This window comes from Sceloporus occidentalis, unplaced genomic scaffold (genome assembly GCF_023333645.1).
Source record: "Sceloporus occidentalis isolate IW3139 unplaced genomic scaffold, rSceOcc1.0.p SCAF_370, whole genome shotgun sequence".
Lineage (NCBI taxonomy): Eukaryota > Metazoa > Chordata > Lepidosauria > Squamata > Phrynosomatidae > Sceloporus > Sceloporus occidentalis.
Window position 1 is genome coordinate 422,181 of NW_028317350.1, and position 19,329 is coordinate 441,509.

General features: G+C 41.1%; 1 protein-coding gene across 1 annotated transcript in view; it reads left to right on the top strand.

Moving 5' to 3' along the window:
- Window positions 1–19,329, top strand: part of LOC149273528 (rho guanine nucleotide exchange factor 11-like) — a 59,336-nt gene that overhangs the window by 25,299 nt on the left and 14,708 nt on the right. Inside the window, exons 5-25 of the mRNA XM_089506210.1 lie at window positions 5,488–5,641; window positions 6,511–6,525; window positions 10,228–10,319; window positions 10,716–10,814; window positions 11,000–11,049; window positions 11,251–11,308; window positions 11,525–11,700; window positions 11,818–11,889; window positions 12,246–12,365; window positions 12,955–13,009; window positions 13,760–13,836; window positions 14,209–14,349; window positions 14,626–14,697; window positions 15,069–15,170; window positions 15,407–15,505; window positions 15,726–15,768; window positions 16,052–16,148; window positions 16,534–16,656; window positions 17,146–17,169; window positions 18,493–18,637; window positions 18,753–18,855. Coding sequence (XP_089362336.1) covers window positions 5,488–5,641; window positions 6,511–6,525; window positions 10,228–10,319; window positions 10,716–10,814; window positions 11,000–11,049; window positions 11,251–11,308; window positions 11,525–11,700; window positions 11,818–11,889; window positions 12,246–12,365; window positions 12,955–13,009; window positions 13,760–13,836; window positions 14,209–14,349; window positions 14,626–14,697; window positions 15,069–15,170; window positions 15,407–15,505; window positions 15,726–15,768; window positions 16,052–16,148; window positions 16,534–16,656; window positions 17,146–17,169; window positions 18,493–18,637; window positions 18,753–18,855 — 1,917 coding nt within the window. The remainder of the gene's footprint in view (window positions 1–5,487; window positions 5,642–6,510; window positions 6,526–10,227; window positions 10,320–10,715; window positions 10,815–10,999; window positions 11,050–11,250; window positions 11,309–11,524; window positions 11,701–11,817; window positions 11,890–12,245; window positions 12,366–12,954; window positions 13,010–13,759; window positions 13,837–14,208; window positions 14,350–14,625; window positions 14,698–15,068; window positions 15,171–15,406; window positions 15,506–15,725; window positions 15,769–16,051; window positions 16,149–16,533; window positions 16,657–17,145; window positions 17,170–18,492; window positions 18,638–18,752; window positions 18,856–19,329) is intronic.

Here is a 19,329-nt window from a genome sequence, read left to right on the forward strand (position 1 = left end):
AACCAGTAAATGCTGGTACCTAGGCATGATGGGACTGTGCTTGCTGTGAGCAATCACACTCCTATCATGCCAAGTCAGTCAGTACATGCTGGTACAGGGTGGCTGTAAGTGATGTGCAGACCCCATACTGCTGGCAGCATCAGGTTTCAACATGTTCTGGCTGACTTGGCATGGTAGGAGTGTGATTGCTAACAGCAATCACAGTCCCATCATGCCTAGGTTCCAGAACTTACACATCCATGCTGTCACACACACACACTCATTCATTCATATGCTCATTCAAACACCCTCCCCACCCCCTTATGTGCACTGCAGCTCCTCGATGCAGCTCACAGACTAAAGCAGGGGGCGCGGCCTTCCTCTGCGTTCTCTGGTATTGAACAGAGGAAGCAGGACTGGAGCAGAGTCATGTGATGTCACGTGAACTCTGCTGGGTTCCGCTTCCTCTGTTCAGTACAAAAGACCCTCCCACAGGTAAGTAGCAGGGCTCTTGTTGTAGCAGGGCTCGAGGTGCGGCCCGCATAAGATCGGTTGCCCTGGCTGCCGATCTTACGCGGGCCACACCTCGAGGTCTTGTGGGCCGCATTTGGCCCGCGGGCCGCATGTTGGACGCCCCTGTAATATATCATACATGTATATATCTCATAATATATCATATCAATGAAAAAAATTATTTACTCAACATAATATTTCAAAGAATTTGTCTACATAACCCATTTAAATGAGATCTGTCCTCTGAATCCTTTAACTCCAATCAAAAGAATTGTATACACAGTATGTTGTGGTGAAGTCTTATGCAGAAATAATGTTTAATATCGTACTAATGTATGCATTAGTGAAAATTACCATTTAAAGACCTATAAATTGACATTGTAGGCAGTCCTGATATGTTGAGTGACTTTTCCACCTCAAGCATCACTCTTTCTGGCAATGCTAATGAAGTCCTGTTTCTATAATGAAGTCCTTTAATCCATAGACTTTAATGAGTAGGAGAGTCCTACATGTGCTCCTGCCTTAATATGCACTTTAACACACATAATAGCACAGTGTCCCTCTTAAATTATCATCCTCTCCTCCTTGCAGGGGATTTCTGCAGATAGCCCCCCCACTCCCCAAAATATATCCTCTCCACTCGGCTCCTAGTCTTTCAGGATATTTGTTTGCCTATTAGCCGATTGTAGTTTTTAAAGTTTTTTTATATACCTCTGGTTGGCTACCTCCAGCAACTTCAAAGTCATTGAGGTCAAACTATAACTTTGAAAGTTCCCTCTTACTGGTTTAAAGTTGGCGATTAAGTTGTTGACTGGTTTGGTCTCCAGTGCATACCAGTAACGTTAGAAAACTGTGAGTGGGATGGCTTCCACACACCTCCTAGGGATCTCTAAGCCTCACAAAGCCTTGGGGGTCCTCCAGTGCAAGAATAAATTGGCCAAATTGGGGCAGTTACTAAGAACCATCATCCTATGGGTTATGAAGGGGGGAATCCGACGGGGTGGTGAAAAAAATAATTTTTGTGGTAAAGAAGTTTCTATGGAATTAAACATTTCTGAATATAATAACTTTGAGCCAGTGATAAAAACATAAATGGAACCACCACCTGGTTATAATATGTTCATCTCTGCCTGCTATGCAAACAAACTCTGCACTAGGGTGATATGAGGTCAGGTTGATGATGTCACATAGTGGGCGGAGTTCCTGAATTTCTTCCCCGTTTTTGTTCTGCGGCTATACATCTGTTAAAAAATTCCACAGGATTGTGCGTGGGTTACTGTGTGATGATGCTGATGTCTGCTTTTTTAATATATATCGTCGATATACCGCTTGTCAGACTTGGGGTCCCAGGAGGGACGGGATCTGCTTCATTCCCCCCAAACTACAACCATGTTTCAGAGCAATATTATCAGGAAAGTGAGATATTTATCTGTGTTACGGGATTTAGTAGATACGGCCTTGGGTCTGTAGGGACCTCAGATGTCAATCCGGTAGTATTTGCCCTGCACGTATTGCTGCACCTCGTTGTGATGTCATAAGAAGATACCGTTTGCAAATGAACTGCTTCATTGGGGTGTTTCATTTTGGGGGGGCTAATTACATTTTAAAAAAAATTACAGCTTCTCAAATGATGTGACAAATGCCGAAGTATTTTCCCCGTGTGTAATAGGTCGCCTTTTGTGATGTCATAGAACTATCCTCGCTGTTCCCTCAAGGTGCATGTTAAGGGGGGGAGGATATTACAGTATACAGCGCTGGGGGGAGGATATTACTGTACACAGCGCTGGGGGGAGGATATTACTGTATACAGTGCTGAGGGCTATGTGCAAGGACAAGAATATTTGCCTTTAACCTCTGTATGGCCTTTGCGTTGATCCAGGGTAATTTGCCACTATCTCCTCTGTTGAATGCCTCCCAATATTGATGAGTGTCTTTGGGTTTCTAGATACAATGAGAGGGTCCCGTGCGGGTCCATGTTCTCCCCCTGATGGTTGCGTAGCTAGTTTTCTGGCCGGGTACAGAGAAAGCCGCTCCGAGTGCTGAATCCACGGAACAAAATCTCTTCCCTCCCCACAAGTTCTTCTTCTCTCCAAATCCTCTGTAATTATGGTTTTTCTAGGTCTGTAAAGAACTCCCAACACATTCTTTATTTTGGGTTTCCTTCCATTTTTTTCGATTATTCAAATTCTGGAAAAAGACTTAAAGAAGTCAGCGACCCGGTGGAATGTACCAGAGCCGGAGTGTACATTTTTAGATCATTCATAGTCCATATTTATAGATTCTAAAGTAAAATGGGTATTTCAGAGAGCCTGTGGCAAAATGTGACACAACTAGAATCATCTATTCGGTTTCCTGAAGTTCTATGGAAGCTGCTCCCATGGCATACACACAAAGTGTGTAACTAATACATATGTGTTGCTTATTTTAACCTAGAAGTGCTGTTATTGAGTGTTTAGCGCAGAAAAAGGTAGGATCTGGGAAAACTAACAGCTCATTGATCAGTGACGTGTGTGTTTAGTGCATTTGGCGTCCCGTTGGTGACGACGGACGTATCACAATAGATGTTTATTGGAGAGAATGAGTAAACACTCGCTCTAGCCGATGTAGGTCACTGGTCTGCAGAAGACAGCGCCCTCTCGCACTCCGTCACATAGCAGACGACCCCAGAGACCGTAGACTTTCGGTAATCGAGGCTTTGTTCCCGGCTCCTGAATCACTGTGTGTTGCTTGGGGACCAGGGCCGATCTAAGCCTCTGATCTGGTGTCATTGTCCTGAGAAACCCTATTTAACCGGTTTAACCCCTACATCGCCTGAGGCGTAGGACAACGATCCTCCATAATATTAACCCTTCAGAACACTTGCTCCATTTCTTTATAAACCCAAAACAGGTCTCATGTTTTTTTTTATTATTCCTCGTATTTAGTGCAAAATATCGGTACACACTTTATCAAAGAAACCGATTGAAATGGTTAAAAGAGAGGGGGTCTCATTTGCTAACCCGCTGAAGGTTAACTCTGAATCTTTATTACTCACTGTAGAACCCTTTTTTTAAAAGATTGGACTTAATCACGCTCCAAAATGCAGGTTTTTCTGCCCAAAGCGTTAATAGCTTGCATGCCATTAACCCTTACTGGCCCATAAGTGTTCTCTGTATAGTCCTGCCATCTCACGTTTTAGAAGTAGAGAGACAGTTATTAATTTCATGGTTCTAATGAGTTTATAGACAGAGGAAGGATACATTGTATTTGGAAGAATGAAAAAAATAAATGTATCCATAAAAACCTTCCTTGTTTTGCTTGAGATGTAAATATAACGTAAATATATATGGTATTTTTATTTTTATGGGTAGTGTTCCATAAAATGAAATCAATCATAATGCCATGGAGTATATGAAATATATTTTTTATTAACATTTCATTCATTTTCCATCTTTATATTTCGATACAACAACAGACAAATGAAATAAAAGGTCAATGTCATAATATAAGGTGTCATTATTACATATGCATTTTAATTTATAGAAAGAAAGGAAGTAATGCTTGGAATATAATTTACTTTTACACTTAATTGAGTTTCAGGAGGGGGAATATGGATGACCCAGAGACAGGCGTCTAGATCAGGGTTGTATATCTAGTCCTGGAGGGGCCTATGGCTTTTCAGTACATGGGCACAGCAGTGCGATGGTTAATAATGCATTATGCTGTAACGTAGGTAATACCGGGCACTCCCGGCCTCATGCGTGTTATTGTGTTCACCCCTCCGGCCTACAACTTGCTGCGTTTAGCAGAAACGCAAGCCCTACTAATGACTTCAATGAGGGGGCTCTGCGGGAAGCTCCCCCGCAATTATCCAGCGGAAAATGCTCCTATCCATGCTATTTTATTTAACCCTTTAAATCCTCTTCAAGTTAAGTGGGCAGCAAGATACACCCGACGGTCCTTCAAAAGCCCAGAAACCACCTTCGGCTCCCCGTTCCAACAAATTTCATGCATTTTAAACCCTTTGTGGTCTGGAAGAGATGCAAAGTTATCTAGTTATAGGGGCTGCTGCAGAACTACTATGCATCACATTCAGGGATCATATGCTTTTGGTGAATGATTTACTATTTTAGGAGGTTTTGGGTTATCAGTCAGCTCCTTCCTCCACATTTAACTTGTGTAAATCATCATAAATCCAATCTCCATTACCAGGAAATGTTTTCTTTACGTGGCTTAGCTTCCCAGTGGAGTTGGTAGGACTCGTTTTACAGTTCACGTCACTCCAGATTGCCCTCAAGACCAAGGTTTGAGTCTTTAAGGGGGGAGCTTTAAATAAGTTGTCATTATTTAATTTCAGAGCTGGCGTCCACCACTACCTGTGATCTATTGATAACGGATTCAATATAAAATGTATAGGTTTAATATATTCTTATTTGATCTATACATTTACTAGCGGTTTATTAACTGTATTCAGAAAAGGTGTCTGATAACCAGCTTTCAGGATTTTCGGCTCTCGTTTTGAGTCAGCCATTTAAAATACTTTTTCTTTGTATATCTCTGTCCACCTGCTTGTTTACCTATACATTGCCTACGTCTGCTGCAGCGGAGGCTCATGGGAGTTGTAGTTCACTAGACCATTATTGATTACATGGCGCTATTGAGGATTGTGAGAGCTGAGCAGATGGAAAGCTTCTGGGTTGCATGCACATGTTCTCCAAAATTCACTTTAAACCCCTTTCCCACCTTTCTTTTCATCCTCCTACCAACCCTTACTTCCTCTCGGGTCCCTTTCACTTTCTAAACCACCACTCGGTTAATAGGCTCTGTCTCTTTTTTTCGTAGACCCAAAACCTTCTCGTTATCCGTGGAGTGTCCTCTCCTTGCTCCATCCCCTTGTCGCTTCATATACACGCAGCCACATGCTTTTTCATCTTCATGCTCTAGGAAGGATCACTTTAAATCTATCTAAACCCAGAATTTCAATGAGAACTTCCTGCTTTCTCTTTCTGTGAATAGCAGTGTGTCTCGGTCATGCCTGTCTCTGTCTTTCACGCTGTCTCTTGTTACCTTGTTATTTCTCTCCTTTTCTGTGCCCTCTTGGAAATCGCTGTCTGTCCCCATCATCGCTGTGTCGCAGAACAGCCTCGAAACGCCATCCTCATCTACCAAGGTATGTATGATTTGGTTTTGGGCATAGATTAGCGAGATTACCTAAACATTTGAGGGAATCGGGGAGGGGGGGTATTCCATAAATGCAGTACGGTATCATATGGACTTCCGCCATGGACTTTGCAATCTATATGTATGTAGTGCTATGTCTACACCTTACGAAACATAAGCTCTACATAGTTTTTTTTCTCAAGGTGGGGGTCAACGTACCAAATTCCTTAATGTTTGTTGTCTTAGCACTCAACGATCGTTTGCGATAGTAAAACAGGATGACCTCGTTCTTATTGTCTTACATGCAATTGAAAAGCTTGTGACAGAGTATTGACCTCTTGTTTATGCAATGAAACGTTAGACCTCGTTTGTAAGCGGTAACTTATTGGTCTTCAAAGCAGTGGAACCTTGACTGTTGGAGAACACCAGTAAGAACATGCTTAGAGCTTCCCGTTTTGGAAGGAACGAGGAATGTTTCTGCATCTTCTAACTTTTTGTGTGGTGTTGCATTTCGTATGTTGTCTAAAAAATACAACGTAAAGTTGGCCAAGGTGTCTTACTGAGTAATTTTGCCCAATCCATCTGTGATCGAATGGACCTATCCTTGTAGGCTTTTAATCTGCTAATTTTATAAGAATGTCCAATTGTATCTATTGATGAGAAGCTGAGAAGTAGATGGAGATAAGAGTCAAAACTAGTATGATCTGTCCGAGGATTATGGGAACAACCTAACGTGCTGGACCCTCGTGGGTGGCCAGTCAGTTGTCTTCTGCTGTTCCTCATGTTGACAGCTTCATGGTAGATGAGATGTTTGTGAACTAACTTGTATCTGTCTTTCTCCTGCCCAATTCACCCGCGGCTGTCTCACCTCCCGTCCAGCCCTATTGCTTCCTGGTAAGATGTTACCGTCAACGTGTCTTGTGTTTCCAACCATGTCATGCCATCTTTCTTTTTCCTTTGCGTGGAAACTTTGAATCCTTTGACCCTGTTGTACACCCATGTCCTAAGTTCCAGAGGATTCAGTCTGATGCCTATGTACATCTTATACTCCTCCGAGTATTTTTGAGACTTTTTATCAAAGTACGCAGAACAGCATCTTTGATTGTCAAGCTCATGATACAAGACTGTCATATTGCGTCACCTAGAATGATTAATCAACACTACTGTCACAATTAGTACAAAAACTTTTAATATTCTGCCAGGCGACTATCGCTTCCGGCAGTCTTCGGAGCAGGAGCAGATAGTGACCGTCCCATTCCATGAGATCCTTATTCTCTTTATCATGGCAAACCTTCTTCTTCTTGCGCTGTTGCGTTGCAGGTCGTGCTGGCTCTTAAATGGTTACTTTGGACGACTGACAACCTGCTAACAAATTTTAAGTACTTTGTCCTGTGTTTCAGTTCCGTTTATTCCTGAATACCGACAGCGCCGAGAGCGTGTGCTAAAGAATTCAAAGTATGCTGCAAGCTTCACATTGATTTTTAGTTCGGTTTTTTGTTCCTCTTCAGGCCCACATTTTACTTTGTTTATTCACTTTGTATTTACTACCAGTCATCAACGCGTCTTCTAAACGACATTGTTTTAATCCTTTATTGTCTACAAATTCCACAGTTTCTTATACACCGGCAGCGTTGTTAGTCTATAGGTCAGCCGCCTGTTTTAAAAACATGCATAGAACACATAATAAAGCTTTAACGATTTTTATCGTAAAAACTGTAAGTTTGATTTTTATGTAAGAAAAATCCCACGCTATATTCTAAATTGGTCTTCGGCCCCATTATCATTGTTGGGTGTGTTTGCCCGATTGATTTGCTCAAGATAAGGAAAAGGGTAGATGTTCCATCGCAGAATTTCAACGTATTTATATAGCGCAAGGAGATCCCGTAGCATTATTATAGTAGCGTAGCGTAACCATAAAGCAAAAACACATTGACTGGTAAAGGTGGAGGGGGTTGATCAACAAGGTCATCAGGTGGGTAACAGTCTGCTTCAGATTTGCGGCTCAAATTTGGGGCAAATGAAAATCCAAAAAGATGTATTATCGTTATCCTTTATTTATATGGCGCCAACAAGTTCTGCCAATTTAAGATTAGCCGATACATTAGGTAAAGGGGGTCTGACTCACAGGCTTACAGATGTTTGTAGTAAAAGTTATTATCTATGGCTACCATGGTTAATTGAACTGGTTTGCGTATCCCTGGCTTGTCTTTACTGTGTGTTTCCAGGAGGAGCTCCTGGCGCCCATGTTTTCTGGCTGGCTCTTACGTATGGAGGGAACTTGTTGAATCCTTTTGTGTTAAATGGGTCTTCAGTTACCCAGACGCTGCTTTTGTTGGAGAAAGGGCATAGTACTTTTGAGTACGTTGTAGAAACGACAACCATGCCAAGACGTGATGGCAAATGGCTCCGTCTTGGAGATATGCCATTTGGGAGGCAATTTCAGAGAGATGGTAAAGAGAGGACAACTAACTTCGCTGTTGGCAAACATTGTTTCCAACATACGCAAACCAAAAAATAACTGATCATCGTGTTCATCGAAAAACTGGGCATTTAGTTTTTTAATCTCCAGTTAGCGTACACGTTTTTTTAATCAGATATTTGACAGAACAGACTCATTTTGCCTGTTTTCTAGAATTAAGAAAAGTGTTAAAATACATTGAATTTATTTCTTCTAAAAACAGAAATATTCTTTCTTAATCCTTTTATGAAAATTCTCTGTGAAGATGCTCTTTAGGTTTAAAGCCAAACTTGTTCATAGTCTTGTGTTTCATAACCTAGGGATATCCCTCTACCCCAATAATTTCCTTATATGGAAAGGGTGACTGTGTCCTCGGGGGCGGGAATTAGCCAGGGAAGAGTGTAACAGAGCAGGAAGTGAATGGAGCTACATGCTAATTATCTATTTACAATGACCCTCAGTGGCAAATCCAGAAAGTTTTTGCTTACTCTACATGGGGATTTAGGCTTCGAAATAAACCTTCTAGCTCGTTAAGAATGAGTGAATTTTTAGATATACATTCTTGCTAAAACTTAAGGATATCTACAAGATTTATAATCCTCGATTAACGATTTCAGAGCCACAAGGCCACTATGTAGAGTGCTAAACACCCCCCTCCCCACCCATGGAGTTTTCAAGTCTTATCCTTTTATACCAAAAAGGATAAAAATGGGTGTGTGCCTCACGTTTCTGCTAGTGAATGGGTTAAACCTTTATATGTTGTTGTTGATGTACCCTCTGTTCTACAGAAACGATGCGCATGTCCCGAAAAAACATTTTATCTCCCTGATCTCTTCTTTTCCCAAGGGGTCAGCAGGGTGGTGTCAGCAGTCATTTCTTTTTGGCATCTCCCTAGTTTTCATTCCGACATTCCCACAGTCTACACGGCCCCTTCTTTTTTTGTTTGTATGCGGCACCTTCAACAAAACCATAACCCGGCTGTCCCTCCCTCTGCTGGATCCAGTGAAGCTCCTACAGTGTTGAGGTTTATGAAGGCCTTTTGCCAAGTGATTTAGTCTACTCTTCATCTAAGCAGTCTCTAGTAACTCTTCCTCTCCAAAAATTTACATTGTATGCATGAGGTCTGTCTATATAAAGATCAGCAACAAAAGAGCCATCGTTGCTCGTCTTTGCCCCTCTTGTGACATCATCGTACTGTACTTTATGCAAATGCACAATTGTAGTGGATACTTTTTCTTCCTGCTTTTTCTGTGCTCTTTAGTCCTGTTGTAAACACAGATTAGCTAGTAGGCTGTCTCTCTCCTCTAATCCAGTCTCTTGAACATGTCATTCCATTACCTTGAGTTTGGAGTTAATCTTTAACTTTTTCTGCTGCCTTGGATTTTAATTCCAATGTACAAGTAAAACCCATAAATATATTAAGCAAAAAAAACCGACTACATTCTGTGGCCATAGACGCAGCAGTAATTTAAAGTTCTCCAAGATGGGTTGGTTTCACCGTCGGTTGGTATGACCCAAGAAGTGTTGGACAACCTCAGCTGTGTCCTTAAACTTCTAACATGTAGGACGTCTATTCACACTCAGATTTGTACTGAAATACTGTCACGAATACTGCCCAACAGCAAGGTAACCCTTACAAATATAGAGATCGAATCACCTGGGTCAGAAAAAACAAATCCCATGTTCCTACAAAACCAACTTAGACAAACATAGGCCTGTATTGTGTGTTTCTTTTTTTTTTTTAATGGTACATTTTCCACTTGTAATATGTTAGGACATGATTTACTTTTTTTTTTTTTTTTTTAATCCTTGATCAAGCCTGGGGCCATAAAAGAAGGTTGAGGACCATGAATGACTAAGGGGCCAGGAGTTAAACAACAATACCTTGTCTTTTTCTCCCTGAATATTATTTTTTCTTCTATAAAACATTTTGATACATAAAAAGCCTTATTCAATTCTTGTATGTAACATTTCCCCTGTTTACTTTTCTTTTTCTCCCCAATTACTTTTCTTTTTCCCCTCCACCACCCTTACTTGTTTGCTGTCCTTATCAGTCTTTCTGACGCTTCTGTGTGTTCTAATCTGTCTATGGTGGAACATAGGGTATTAATCCCATTCCAATCCCTTTCCTCCTCCAGGTTGAGCAGCCTGTCTTCAGTTAACGACGGAGCTTCAGAACGAAAGTCTCCGGGGCACCAGCGCCAACCCTCTGAATGTAACGAGTCAACAGGTAACCGGATCACCTGTCCTTGTTAGAGGAAAGTCCAACGGTTGTGGTACAAAAATATTTTTGTACAGCGTGTTGGAAAAAATCAGAGAGAAACTCTAATATGCTTAACACAAAAGGTATTACAATCGCGTGAACGTGGTTCATTTGTAGCATCCCACGTGGCTTTTCGTGGCACAGCTTTTTAACTCCTAAATTTTTATTGGTGGCAGCTAATGTTTTTGAATTACAATTAGTCATTATTAAGTTTCCCCCTAATTATTGGTTTATTCCACTTTTGTTCACATGATTCTAAAAGTGCTAGAGAGTCAAATGGACAAATGGTGTCGGCTCCCCTACTGGCCGTCTTTGGAACTGCATCCAACATGACGGCAGTTAAACATTGCACAATCTTTTTAGGTTTGGTCCAGCGCTGTGTCATTGTCCAGAGGGACCAGAATGGATTTGGATTCACAGTCAGTGGAGACCGAATTGTCTTGGTTCAATCAGTTCGTCCAGGTGAGTGACCACTAGGCAGATTCCTGGTACAACGTATTGGTTGTGTTCCCCCCAAAAAAAGACTCTTAAATTCACTAGAAAATATAAAAAAAACTTAATATATCGACGTTCTCTGTATCTTAAAAAAAAATAAATTATAGAATCGACTATGAAATAAAAAATGTATTTGTTTGGCTGTGTTTCAGGTGGGGCCGCCATGCGAGCGGGCGTACAGGAAGGCGATCGCATTGTGAAGGTCAGTCACCTAAAACGCATCAAAATGTTGCTTGTTTCTAAAAACACGTCTCTCTTTCATGTTGGAATTCTGGATTTACTTTGTGGGCTGGTGAGACATCCGCTTGGCTCAGCCTTGTTTGACATGCAAATGTATCGCGACTGTGTTTGAATATGATTGGCCAACACCCTTTGCCAAAACACCAAAATTATTTCTCCGCAGGTGAACGGTACTCTGGTTGCCAACAGCTCTCACATCGAAGTCGTCAAGCTCATCAAATGTAAGTCACCAATCGAGCTCTTAGTGATCTCAACTGATTTAGTATAGCTTCTTGCGAAAAGAAAGTATGATGAGTCTTTGGAAGATTGTGAAACACCCCAATGTCAACGGCCATCTCCTCCATTCTTCAGAATCATCTCGTTCTGCTCGAATTGGCTGGTATTTTGTGAATGTTTTTATACGGAAATGTACCTTTCCTTACTATCCATGTAACCAGCTGGAACGTACGTCGCGCTCACGCTGCTGGGCTCACCTCCTCCTTCTATGGGGATGTCTGGGTTTCAACAAGACTTTGGCTCTTCCGTTTCTCCACGGAATACACTTACAACGACGGTCCCTCCTGCGCCTCCTCTCCCTCCTCCCCAACGCATAACAGGACCTAAACCACTGCAAGTAAGGACAATGGGCTAGCGCCTTTAGAAGTGGGGTTCCTAAGGACGCTGTAATAACTTTTTATAAAGTCGGGGTAACTTCCTCGAGAAATAATCCATGTTATGTTTTTGACTTCAGGACCCTGAGGTGCAGAAACATGCCACTCAGATACTGCGTAATATGCTGAGGCAAGAGGAGAGCGAACTACAGGTAATTCGATACCAACATTTGTAGTTTTCCATAGAAATTGAATTTTCAGGACTGGTTCACCGAAAACCAAAATAGAGCTCCTTTTGATCTATACATCATGTTATCCAAATGTTTTACTAATGTATACATTTAAAAATTGTCATTTCAAGATAACTTAAATTTGCAACCATGTCTCACTACACATGTTAGATCTACTTTAAGCTTATTGGCTATTTTTAATGATTTTTTTTTTCTTTTATTTTGTTACTGTCTTAAAGGATTTGTCTGCTGTTATAATGTGATGCGTTAGTTAGTCCGGGGTTCTTATTTAACGTAGAACATAACTTTAATGGATAGTTTTGTTTCTCTTAACACAGAACCTCTGTGAAAATTATAACAAAAGCCCGACCTCCGCGGTGCTGGAGCAGATCGAAGGCGCGAGGAGGAGGGTCTCCCAGCTGCAGCTGAAGATCAAGCAGGAGACTGGTGGCCCTGGGGTAAATCCCAACGACTAAACTGCATTTAGTCTTCTATGAGCTGGAGTATTTTAAAAAAATTAAATTAAAAAAAAAAAAAAAAAAGAGCAGAGTATACAAACAGCGAATTTAAATAATTCAGCAATCTTTGCTAAGGTTTTATAGCTCATTTCATTCAATTCCTGATTGAAGCTGAATTTCCAGCTATTTTATTATTTTTCTATAATTTTTTATATTTTTCTATCTATCCATCTGGTGAAGAGCACAGGAATGCGCTCTTGTTTCATACCATACTGAGAAGTCCTCTCTGAGACCTACGGAGGGCCCTCCAATCTCATCCGATACACAGTAACATACTAACATACAGTAACACACGCTAACATACTAACAAAACTGCACACACACACAGTAACATATTTACATGCACACAGGCACATACACGCTAGCATACTTACACACACCTGGCAATTCGGGGGTCTCCGTAACACCAGTGCACGCATAGTTGGCTGAATTACTTCTAAAAATGTTAATATAATGTATATACTGTTTTTCTGTTGATTCATTTATAATAATTGTATATACATAATTTAGAACTGTTTGTGTGTTGTAGGATTTGCTGCGGACGTACAGTGACTGCGGTTCCGTGGGGTATAGGAATGTGGAGGGTGAGTTACTGATTTTACTTCTTCTGGAGATATTGGCATCTCTGTTTTTGATCTTGTACATTGCTCCGTCTTATTAATTAACACGCTGACTGATGGATGTGGTAGTAATGACCTAACAGATTGTGGGTTAGGGGATTCTTCTGAGTCCCTGTATGTGCCCGTTTAAGTACGTTAGCGTGTGTGTGTATGTAATGTTGGTGTGTTTACAGTGTATGTATACATATGTTACTGTGTATGTGCGCATTCTACTGTGTGTGTTACTGTGTGTGTAAGTATGCTAATGTGTGTGTTAGTGTGTCTGTAAGCATTCTACTGTGTGTGTGTTACTGTGTGTGTAAGTATGCTAATGTGTGTGTTAGTGTGTCTGTAAGCATTCTACTGTGTGTGTTACTGTGTGTGTAAGTATGCTAATGTGTGTGTTAGTGTGTCTGTAATCATTCTACTGTGTGTGTGTAAGTATGCTGATGTGTGTGTTACTGAGTGTGTGTAAGCATTCTACTGTGTGTTACTGTGTGTGTGTGTAAGTATGTTACTGTGTGTGTTACACCGCTGGGGGGTGAGTATAACTTATGGTGAGAATAATTCCAGTTTACAAACTGAATCCAGGGCCCCCAAGAAAAGCATCGGTGCAAACCATGAAGACGTAACTCAATAATCACAAAAAGGTTTCTCTGCATGTTGCCGGAGGCTTTGGTCTCTCATCTTAAATGTTTTTTTGGGGGGTAAGCCTGTTAATTTTTCTTTACGTAGGACGCCTGTCTATGGACTCGCAGGATGGAGACAGCGGGATGGATTCAGGCACTGAACGTTTCCTTTCCAGCAGCGAGGTGAGAGTCGTACCTTAACCAGGGAGCCATGGTTCGGGTAAAATTACCTTCTTGTCCTAATGGAAATAAACCTAAATCCCACCCAGTGTTCTTATTTATTTGTGAATGTGAATGTGATTTACAGCATCCACCGTGAAATAGAATAGCTGGAACGCTTGTTGACTGCTGAAAAATAGCATTCTGAGCGATGTTTGCGGTTTTGTACTTACCATGCTCGAGTTGAGGGTGTGCCATGCCAATTCTAATATATTTGGGAAGTAGGAACAAGAAGATTCCATATCGGTATCCTAGGTAGTCGCTACTCCTTTTGTGCATCTGCCTTGTATCCCGGAGAATTCTGTTTAATGTCCCAATGTCTTCCCATCGAAACAGTATTGCCTTAATCGGAACTCTGTCTTGTCGGACCAAGGAGTGGATAGTTCTCACACTTCGCCTGTCATCTCTACAAAGATGTTTCAGCATCACCGACGGCATGGTTCAGACACGGCGTTTATCCCCAGCCTTGATACACAGGTATGTGTGCAATGTGAATGTGGGTTACATATTCTACACTCTTCGGGGGTCCTTTCTAGGTCCATGTCATTGGCCAATAACCTGGATTTGGCCACATTTTTGAAAATGGCTCGCAGGGTTACTTGACCACAAAAAGTCAGGCAGCTCTTATACAAACCATTCCAAGAGAAGAGATGGACAAGTGTTTTGGATATGAAACTAGGATACTTAACATAAAAAATAAAGCCTTAAATAATCATTGTACAAACTTTTAATTATGGTCTTTTGGATTTATAGGGAACAGACAACACCAGACCTTCTATCATAGGACCAGAGGAAGAATACGACCATGGATATTATGTAACGGAGGTATGTTATATGCTGTCACCGTCTGTAACGCTTCATTCCCATCTTCCAGTTAAAAAGAAATACAATTGTAACAGCAAGTAGTGACCTTTCCTTCCCCTTTCCTTGGAAGATATTGTGGCATTTTTCATATGTAGGTTATAGGCGTTTAAGAAGATATTTCTTGGAGTCTCAACATTTTGAGAATTCTTTTACCCGGGTTCTATAGTTACCTTTTCTTGACTACGTGCAGACCTCTGTCGCCAAGTATATCAACAGCACAGCCGTCTCTGTCTAAAGATATTGGTGGATGAAGGATACCCGTAAGACCTGGTTCTACGTGTACGTGATGGCAGAAGAGGTGATAATCTCCTGTTGTCCTTTTTCTCCCGCAGTGCGATGGTCTCTTTCAGGATTTAGAAAAGTTGAAATCCCGGCCGGCTCACATGGGAGTGTTCTTGCGTTACATTTTCTCCCAAGCAGACCCAAATCCATTGGTAAGGGCTACAGCTTCCAGTATTTCTATAAACCTTCAAAAGAAATTCTATTTTCCTCCAAAAATATCTGGTGCCATGTTTATCCTTAACCTTCACAATTTTTGAAGTTGTCCCCGTCTTCATGGCGTTATCCTATCTGATTATACCAGCAGATATATTTAGTAAAATTGTGTATAAGAAGGTATTTTAAAGATGGTAAGTGAATGAAGTCTCACTGGTCTGGTCTCTGTTCACAGCTCTTTTACCTTTGTGTCGATGTCTGCCAGCAGTTGAGTCCCAGAGACGCCTGTGCTTTGGGCAAAGACGTTTGGAACATCTTCTTGGATAAGACGGCAGTGAGTTGCTTGTTACTTGTAATTCTGGAGAGAGATGTTCCTGTATTTAGGTTCCAAGCATGGAATGCTGGTGAACTTTTGGAGTGCGATCTTCTGTGGTTTAATGTATAGCAAGACCCATGACTGTATGACAACTTGTGGTCTGGCTGTATAGAGATTGATAAACGTTCATTTCTACATGATATATAAATGATCTGTAATTTGTTCTTCTTCTTCACAGCCCCTGAAGGTAAAAATCCCAGAACAGATATTGACCGAAATAGGTAAGGATGGGTTCTTCTGCAGTAAAGCATGTTGGTCATACCCTTTGCCTTAGTTTGGGTTGGGTAGAAGTTTTGTGCCGTACCATACTGAGAAGAATCCAACGGATATCGAAGCCTTGTATGTGCTAAATGAGCTTGTAAAGTTGAGTGATCTTTTATTATTTGACCTTCTATTTATTCCATTTGGAGAAACGGTCCTTTAGAACTCCACTGTACGTTGATATTTGGTCATAGGGCTTACGTACACCGCGCCTCCATACCACTTTTGTTTATTCTCATGCAGACTCGCGCTTACGAGGCTCTGAAGATATCCGTGGTGTGTTCAGTGAAGCACAAGATGCCATGTTACCGGAGATACAGGAGCAGATCCAAGATTACAGGTAACTGCAGACCGGCCACATGTATTTAGAGAGACCCGCAAAGCGTGTTGACCTCAGACGAAACATTTTGGACTCGTGGTCCTGGCGATCAATCAGCATTGTCTAGAAACGCGCGTAGCACAGTCAGCAGCTTCGTACACCGGCACCTCTAAGCCTGCATGTGTTAATGATACCCCAGGCAGTAGGTGAATAAGTGTTTTGCGCCCCCTAATGGTCACGGAGAACATAGCATTCTTAGAGAAGGGGTTTTTCTCTCGAGTTCATGAAATACATTTGTATTATTCTCTCATGGTGTTTGCTGTAAAACCCCTTGCTCCATTAGCTTTGGCGTTGTCCCTAAAACCGTCGATCTAGAGTAATCTCTTGATGGAAATCTCCCTTCTAGGACAAAGCGGACCATGGGATTGGGCAGCCTCTATGGAGAGAATGACCTTCTCGACATCGATGTTGACCCTCAAAGGGAACGGCAAGTCGCGGCCAAGCAGATTTTTCAGCTGGAAGAGATTCTGTGAGTTTGGGATGGCTGTCGGATTATATTGTAAATGGTTTAGGTTGATTGGACTGTTGCTCTACGGATCGGTTCTTCAATTAAATGATACTTAATGTTATCAGATGCCTCTTTGACGTGGACCTTCCTGTTCAATTTAACAAGTCTCCGCCACTATTTTTTGCCAAGGTTGATGTAAAGAAAAGCAACTCTCTGTATCCCTTTGCACTAATTATCTGTTTGCCACATTGTGCCACAACGAGAGCTTTTGGGTATAGAAAAGCATGTTTGTTTTTTTTTTGTTTGTTTTTTTAGTTTCCCCCGTTTCCGGGAGTAGTCTTTTCAGACCGTTCAATGTCTTTTCCCAGTTGGGTGACTTTCTCTCAGTTGTCCATTTCATTTCTTTTTATTCAGTAACCAAAAAGTGTAGGTGAAGATTCCATATTCTTTAATAATTCTTTTGTGACAGAAAATCATCCATGGTTTAATTATTTTTGTTTGTTTCTTTAGGTCAAAGTATGAAGAAGAGAGAAGGTAGGTTTCTTTCGTTGAATCCAGTGGCTTGGCGAAACTTTGCAATGCCTTGTGTATCAAACGATAACGATAGACGACAAATATACAAAAATATATTCTGTTATCAAACCTTCTGTCCCGAGGGGATAGACTCATCTGGTGGAAATAAGGTCGTGGAAAATGATTTGGAATGTTCTATATAGTCAAATTCTTTCAACGTAAAGGTCTTATGGCACATTTTGAGCTACATGGAGCCAAAAATGTCATGTCTTGAGGGTCCATAAATAAAACCAATGATGTATAATTGCCCCTTGTGTGGTTTCTTAGGGGCAATCCTCTATATGTTGGTATCCTGGCTTCAAAACTAGTTGCCAACATAACATAAGCTATAACATGAGCAGCCAATCAGAAAGCAGAGATCAGGTGCATCTTGGGAGATATTATTTCGTAAGCACGAATGACCCAAATACGTGAAAACATTGCGTGAAAAACAAGAAAAATCCATTAAAAAAAAAAAAAAAAACTATTGAGGGTTTATAACGTTCCGTTGAGTGGGTAAGGAGTAAAGTTTATTCTCCCACCTCTAACCCGGGATTTCTGAATGTTCACGTTAAATATATCTGCGTGTGGTGTAGAATGTTCTGTGTTTTCAGTCTTGAGGACGAGTGGCCGGCTCTGCAGTTTTCATGCTGATTTAGTATATATAAGGTGCCGTACAACTCAGGCGCTAGGAATGCAAAGCTCGATAAACCCCTTTGTTTGAAACCGCAGCGCTTCCGGGAATCCATCGCTGTAATGTATACATCAATTCGGATTTGTCTAGAACATTCCCCCAACCCCCATCTCACAAGTTTATCTCTAATGGTCCTGTAAAATAAAAAAATATATATATTACATGATAAATTGTAGATTAAATCACATTTTACCAAAAAAATAATGTATCATATTTTTCCCATAAAAATATTCTATCAAATTCTTAAAATATTAAATGACCCTCTAAAAAAAAAATAAAAAATGAAAAAGTCATAAAACAAAATCGGTAATTCTATGGCTGTCTGTCCTACTTGTTTTGTGGCAGCCAAGCAAAATTAATGAATTAATAGCTATCAAAGACCCGTGGTTACGCATGTGGTCAGGGCGTCGGGAAAGTGGTTCTTTAGATATAGCTAATTTATGTCCGCTTGTTCTAAAAGGGCAGTATAGAAAACGGGGGGCTCAGGTTGCCGATGGAATTATTTTTTTCATTTATTTGGAATATATATATATATGTGTAATATATCGGGAATATGTGAGATATGTCATTTTATAGTATTTTTTTTAACCCTCGACCTGTATCTACTTCAGTTCTCCCATGGCGTTCGCGCTGGGTATATATATGAATTATTGCGGGATCCGTTCTCGGGAGACGCGTCCTGCCAGCACCTCGGAGAAATCCCAAAGCTTCCCGGATAAAGACAAGTGGCTTCCGTTCTTCCCCAAGACCAAGAAGGTGGGTCGGCCTATTTCTCTCTTGATTCAGTGACTTCCGATCTTCGAGGGCCCCCTATCGTACAGCGGTAAATATCATGTCCGCCAATGGAATGTTTTTTTTACTGTTCTCACAGAGTAGCACTGCGAAAAAAGACAAAGAACGTGAATCAGCCGAGGACAAGAAACGCAACCCCATTCTGAAATACATCGGGAAACCCAAGAGCTCGTCACAGAGCAGTGAGTACTGGCCTGTGGGGGTCCCTGTGTATCCAAGAAATGGCTTTTTTTAGGACCTTGCCTATATCCCAACTTGGCCTTAGTTTTTTCACCCTGCAATAGGGATATATTGGGCATTACGATAAAAATGTTGACTTTCCTGCTACCATAATATGACTAAAATGAGAGGTCCTTACACTTTATTGGGCTTCCCTATAAAGTGAATTGTTATTGGGGAGCAGATATGATTTTTGGGTTTTTTTAGGTTTGTAGGGAAAAAATTAGAATGAAAAATTAACAATAGCATTAACAATAATAAAAAGACATACCGGTACAGAAGGGGAAGGGGGACCACCAGCATCCTGGGAGCTTACAATGTATTAGTGGGCCGGGGGAAACGGGACAGAAGAAATGTCGTTTGTTACTCCTCAGATTGTGGCTTTTTACCCATCGGTGTCACGTGAAAGATAAGTGTATGACACGCTAAGGTTTATT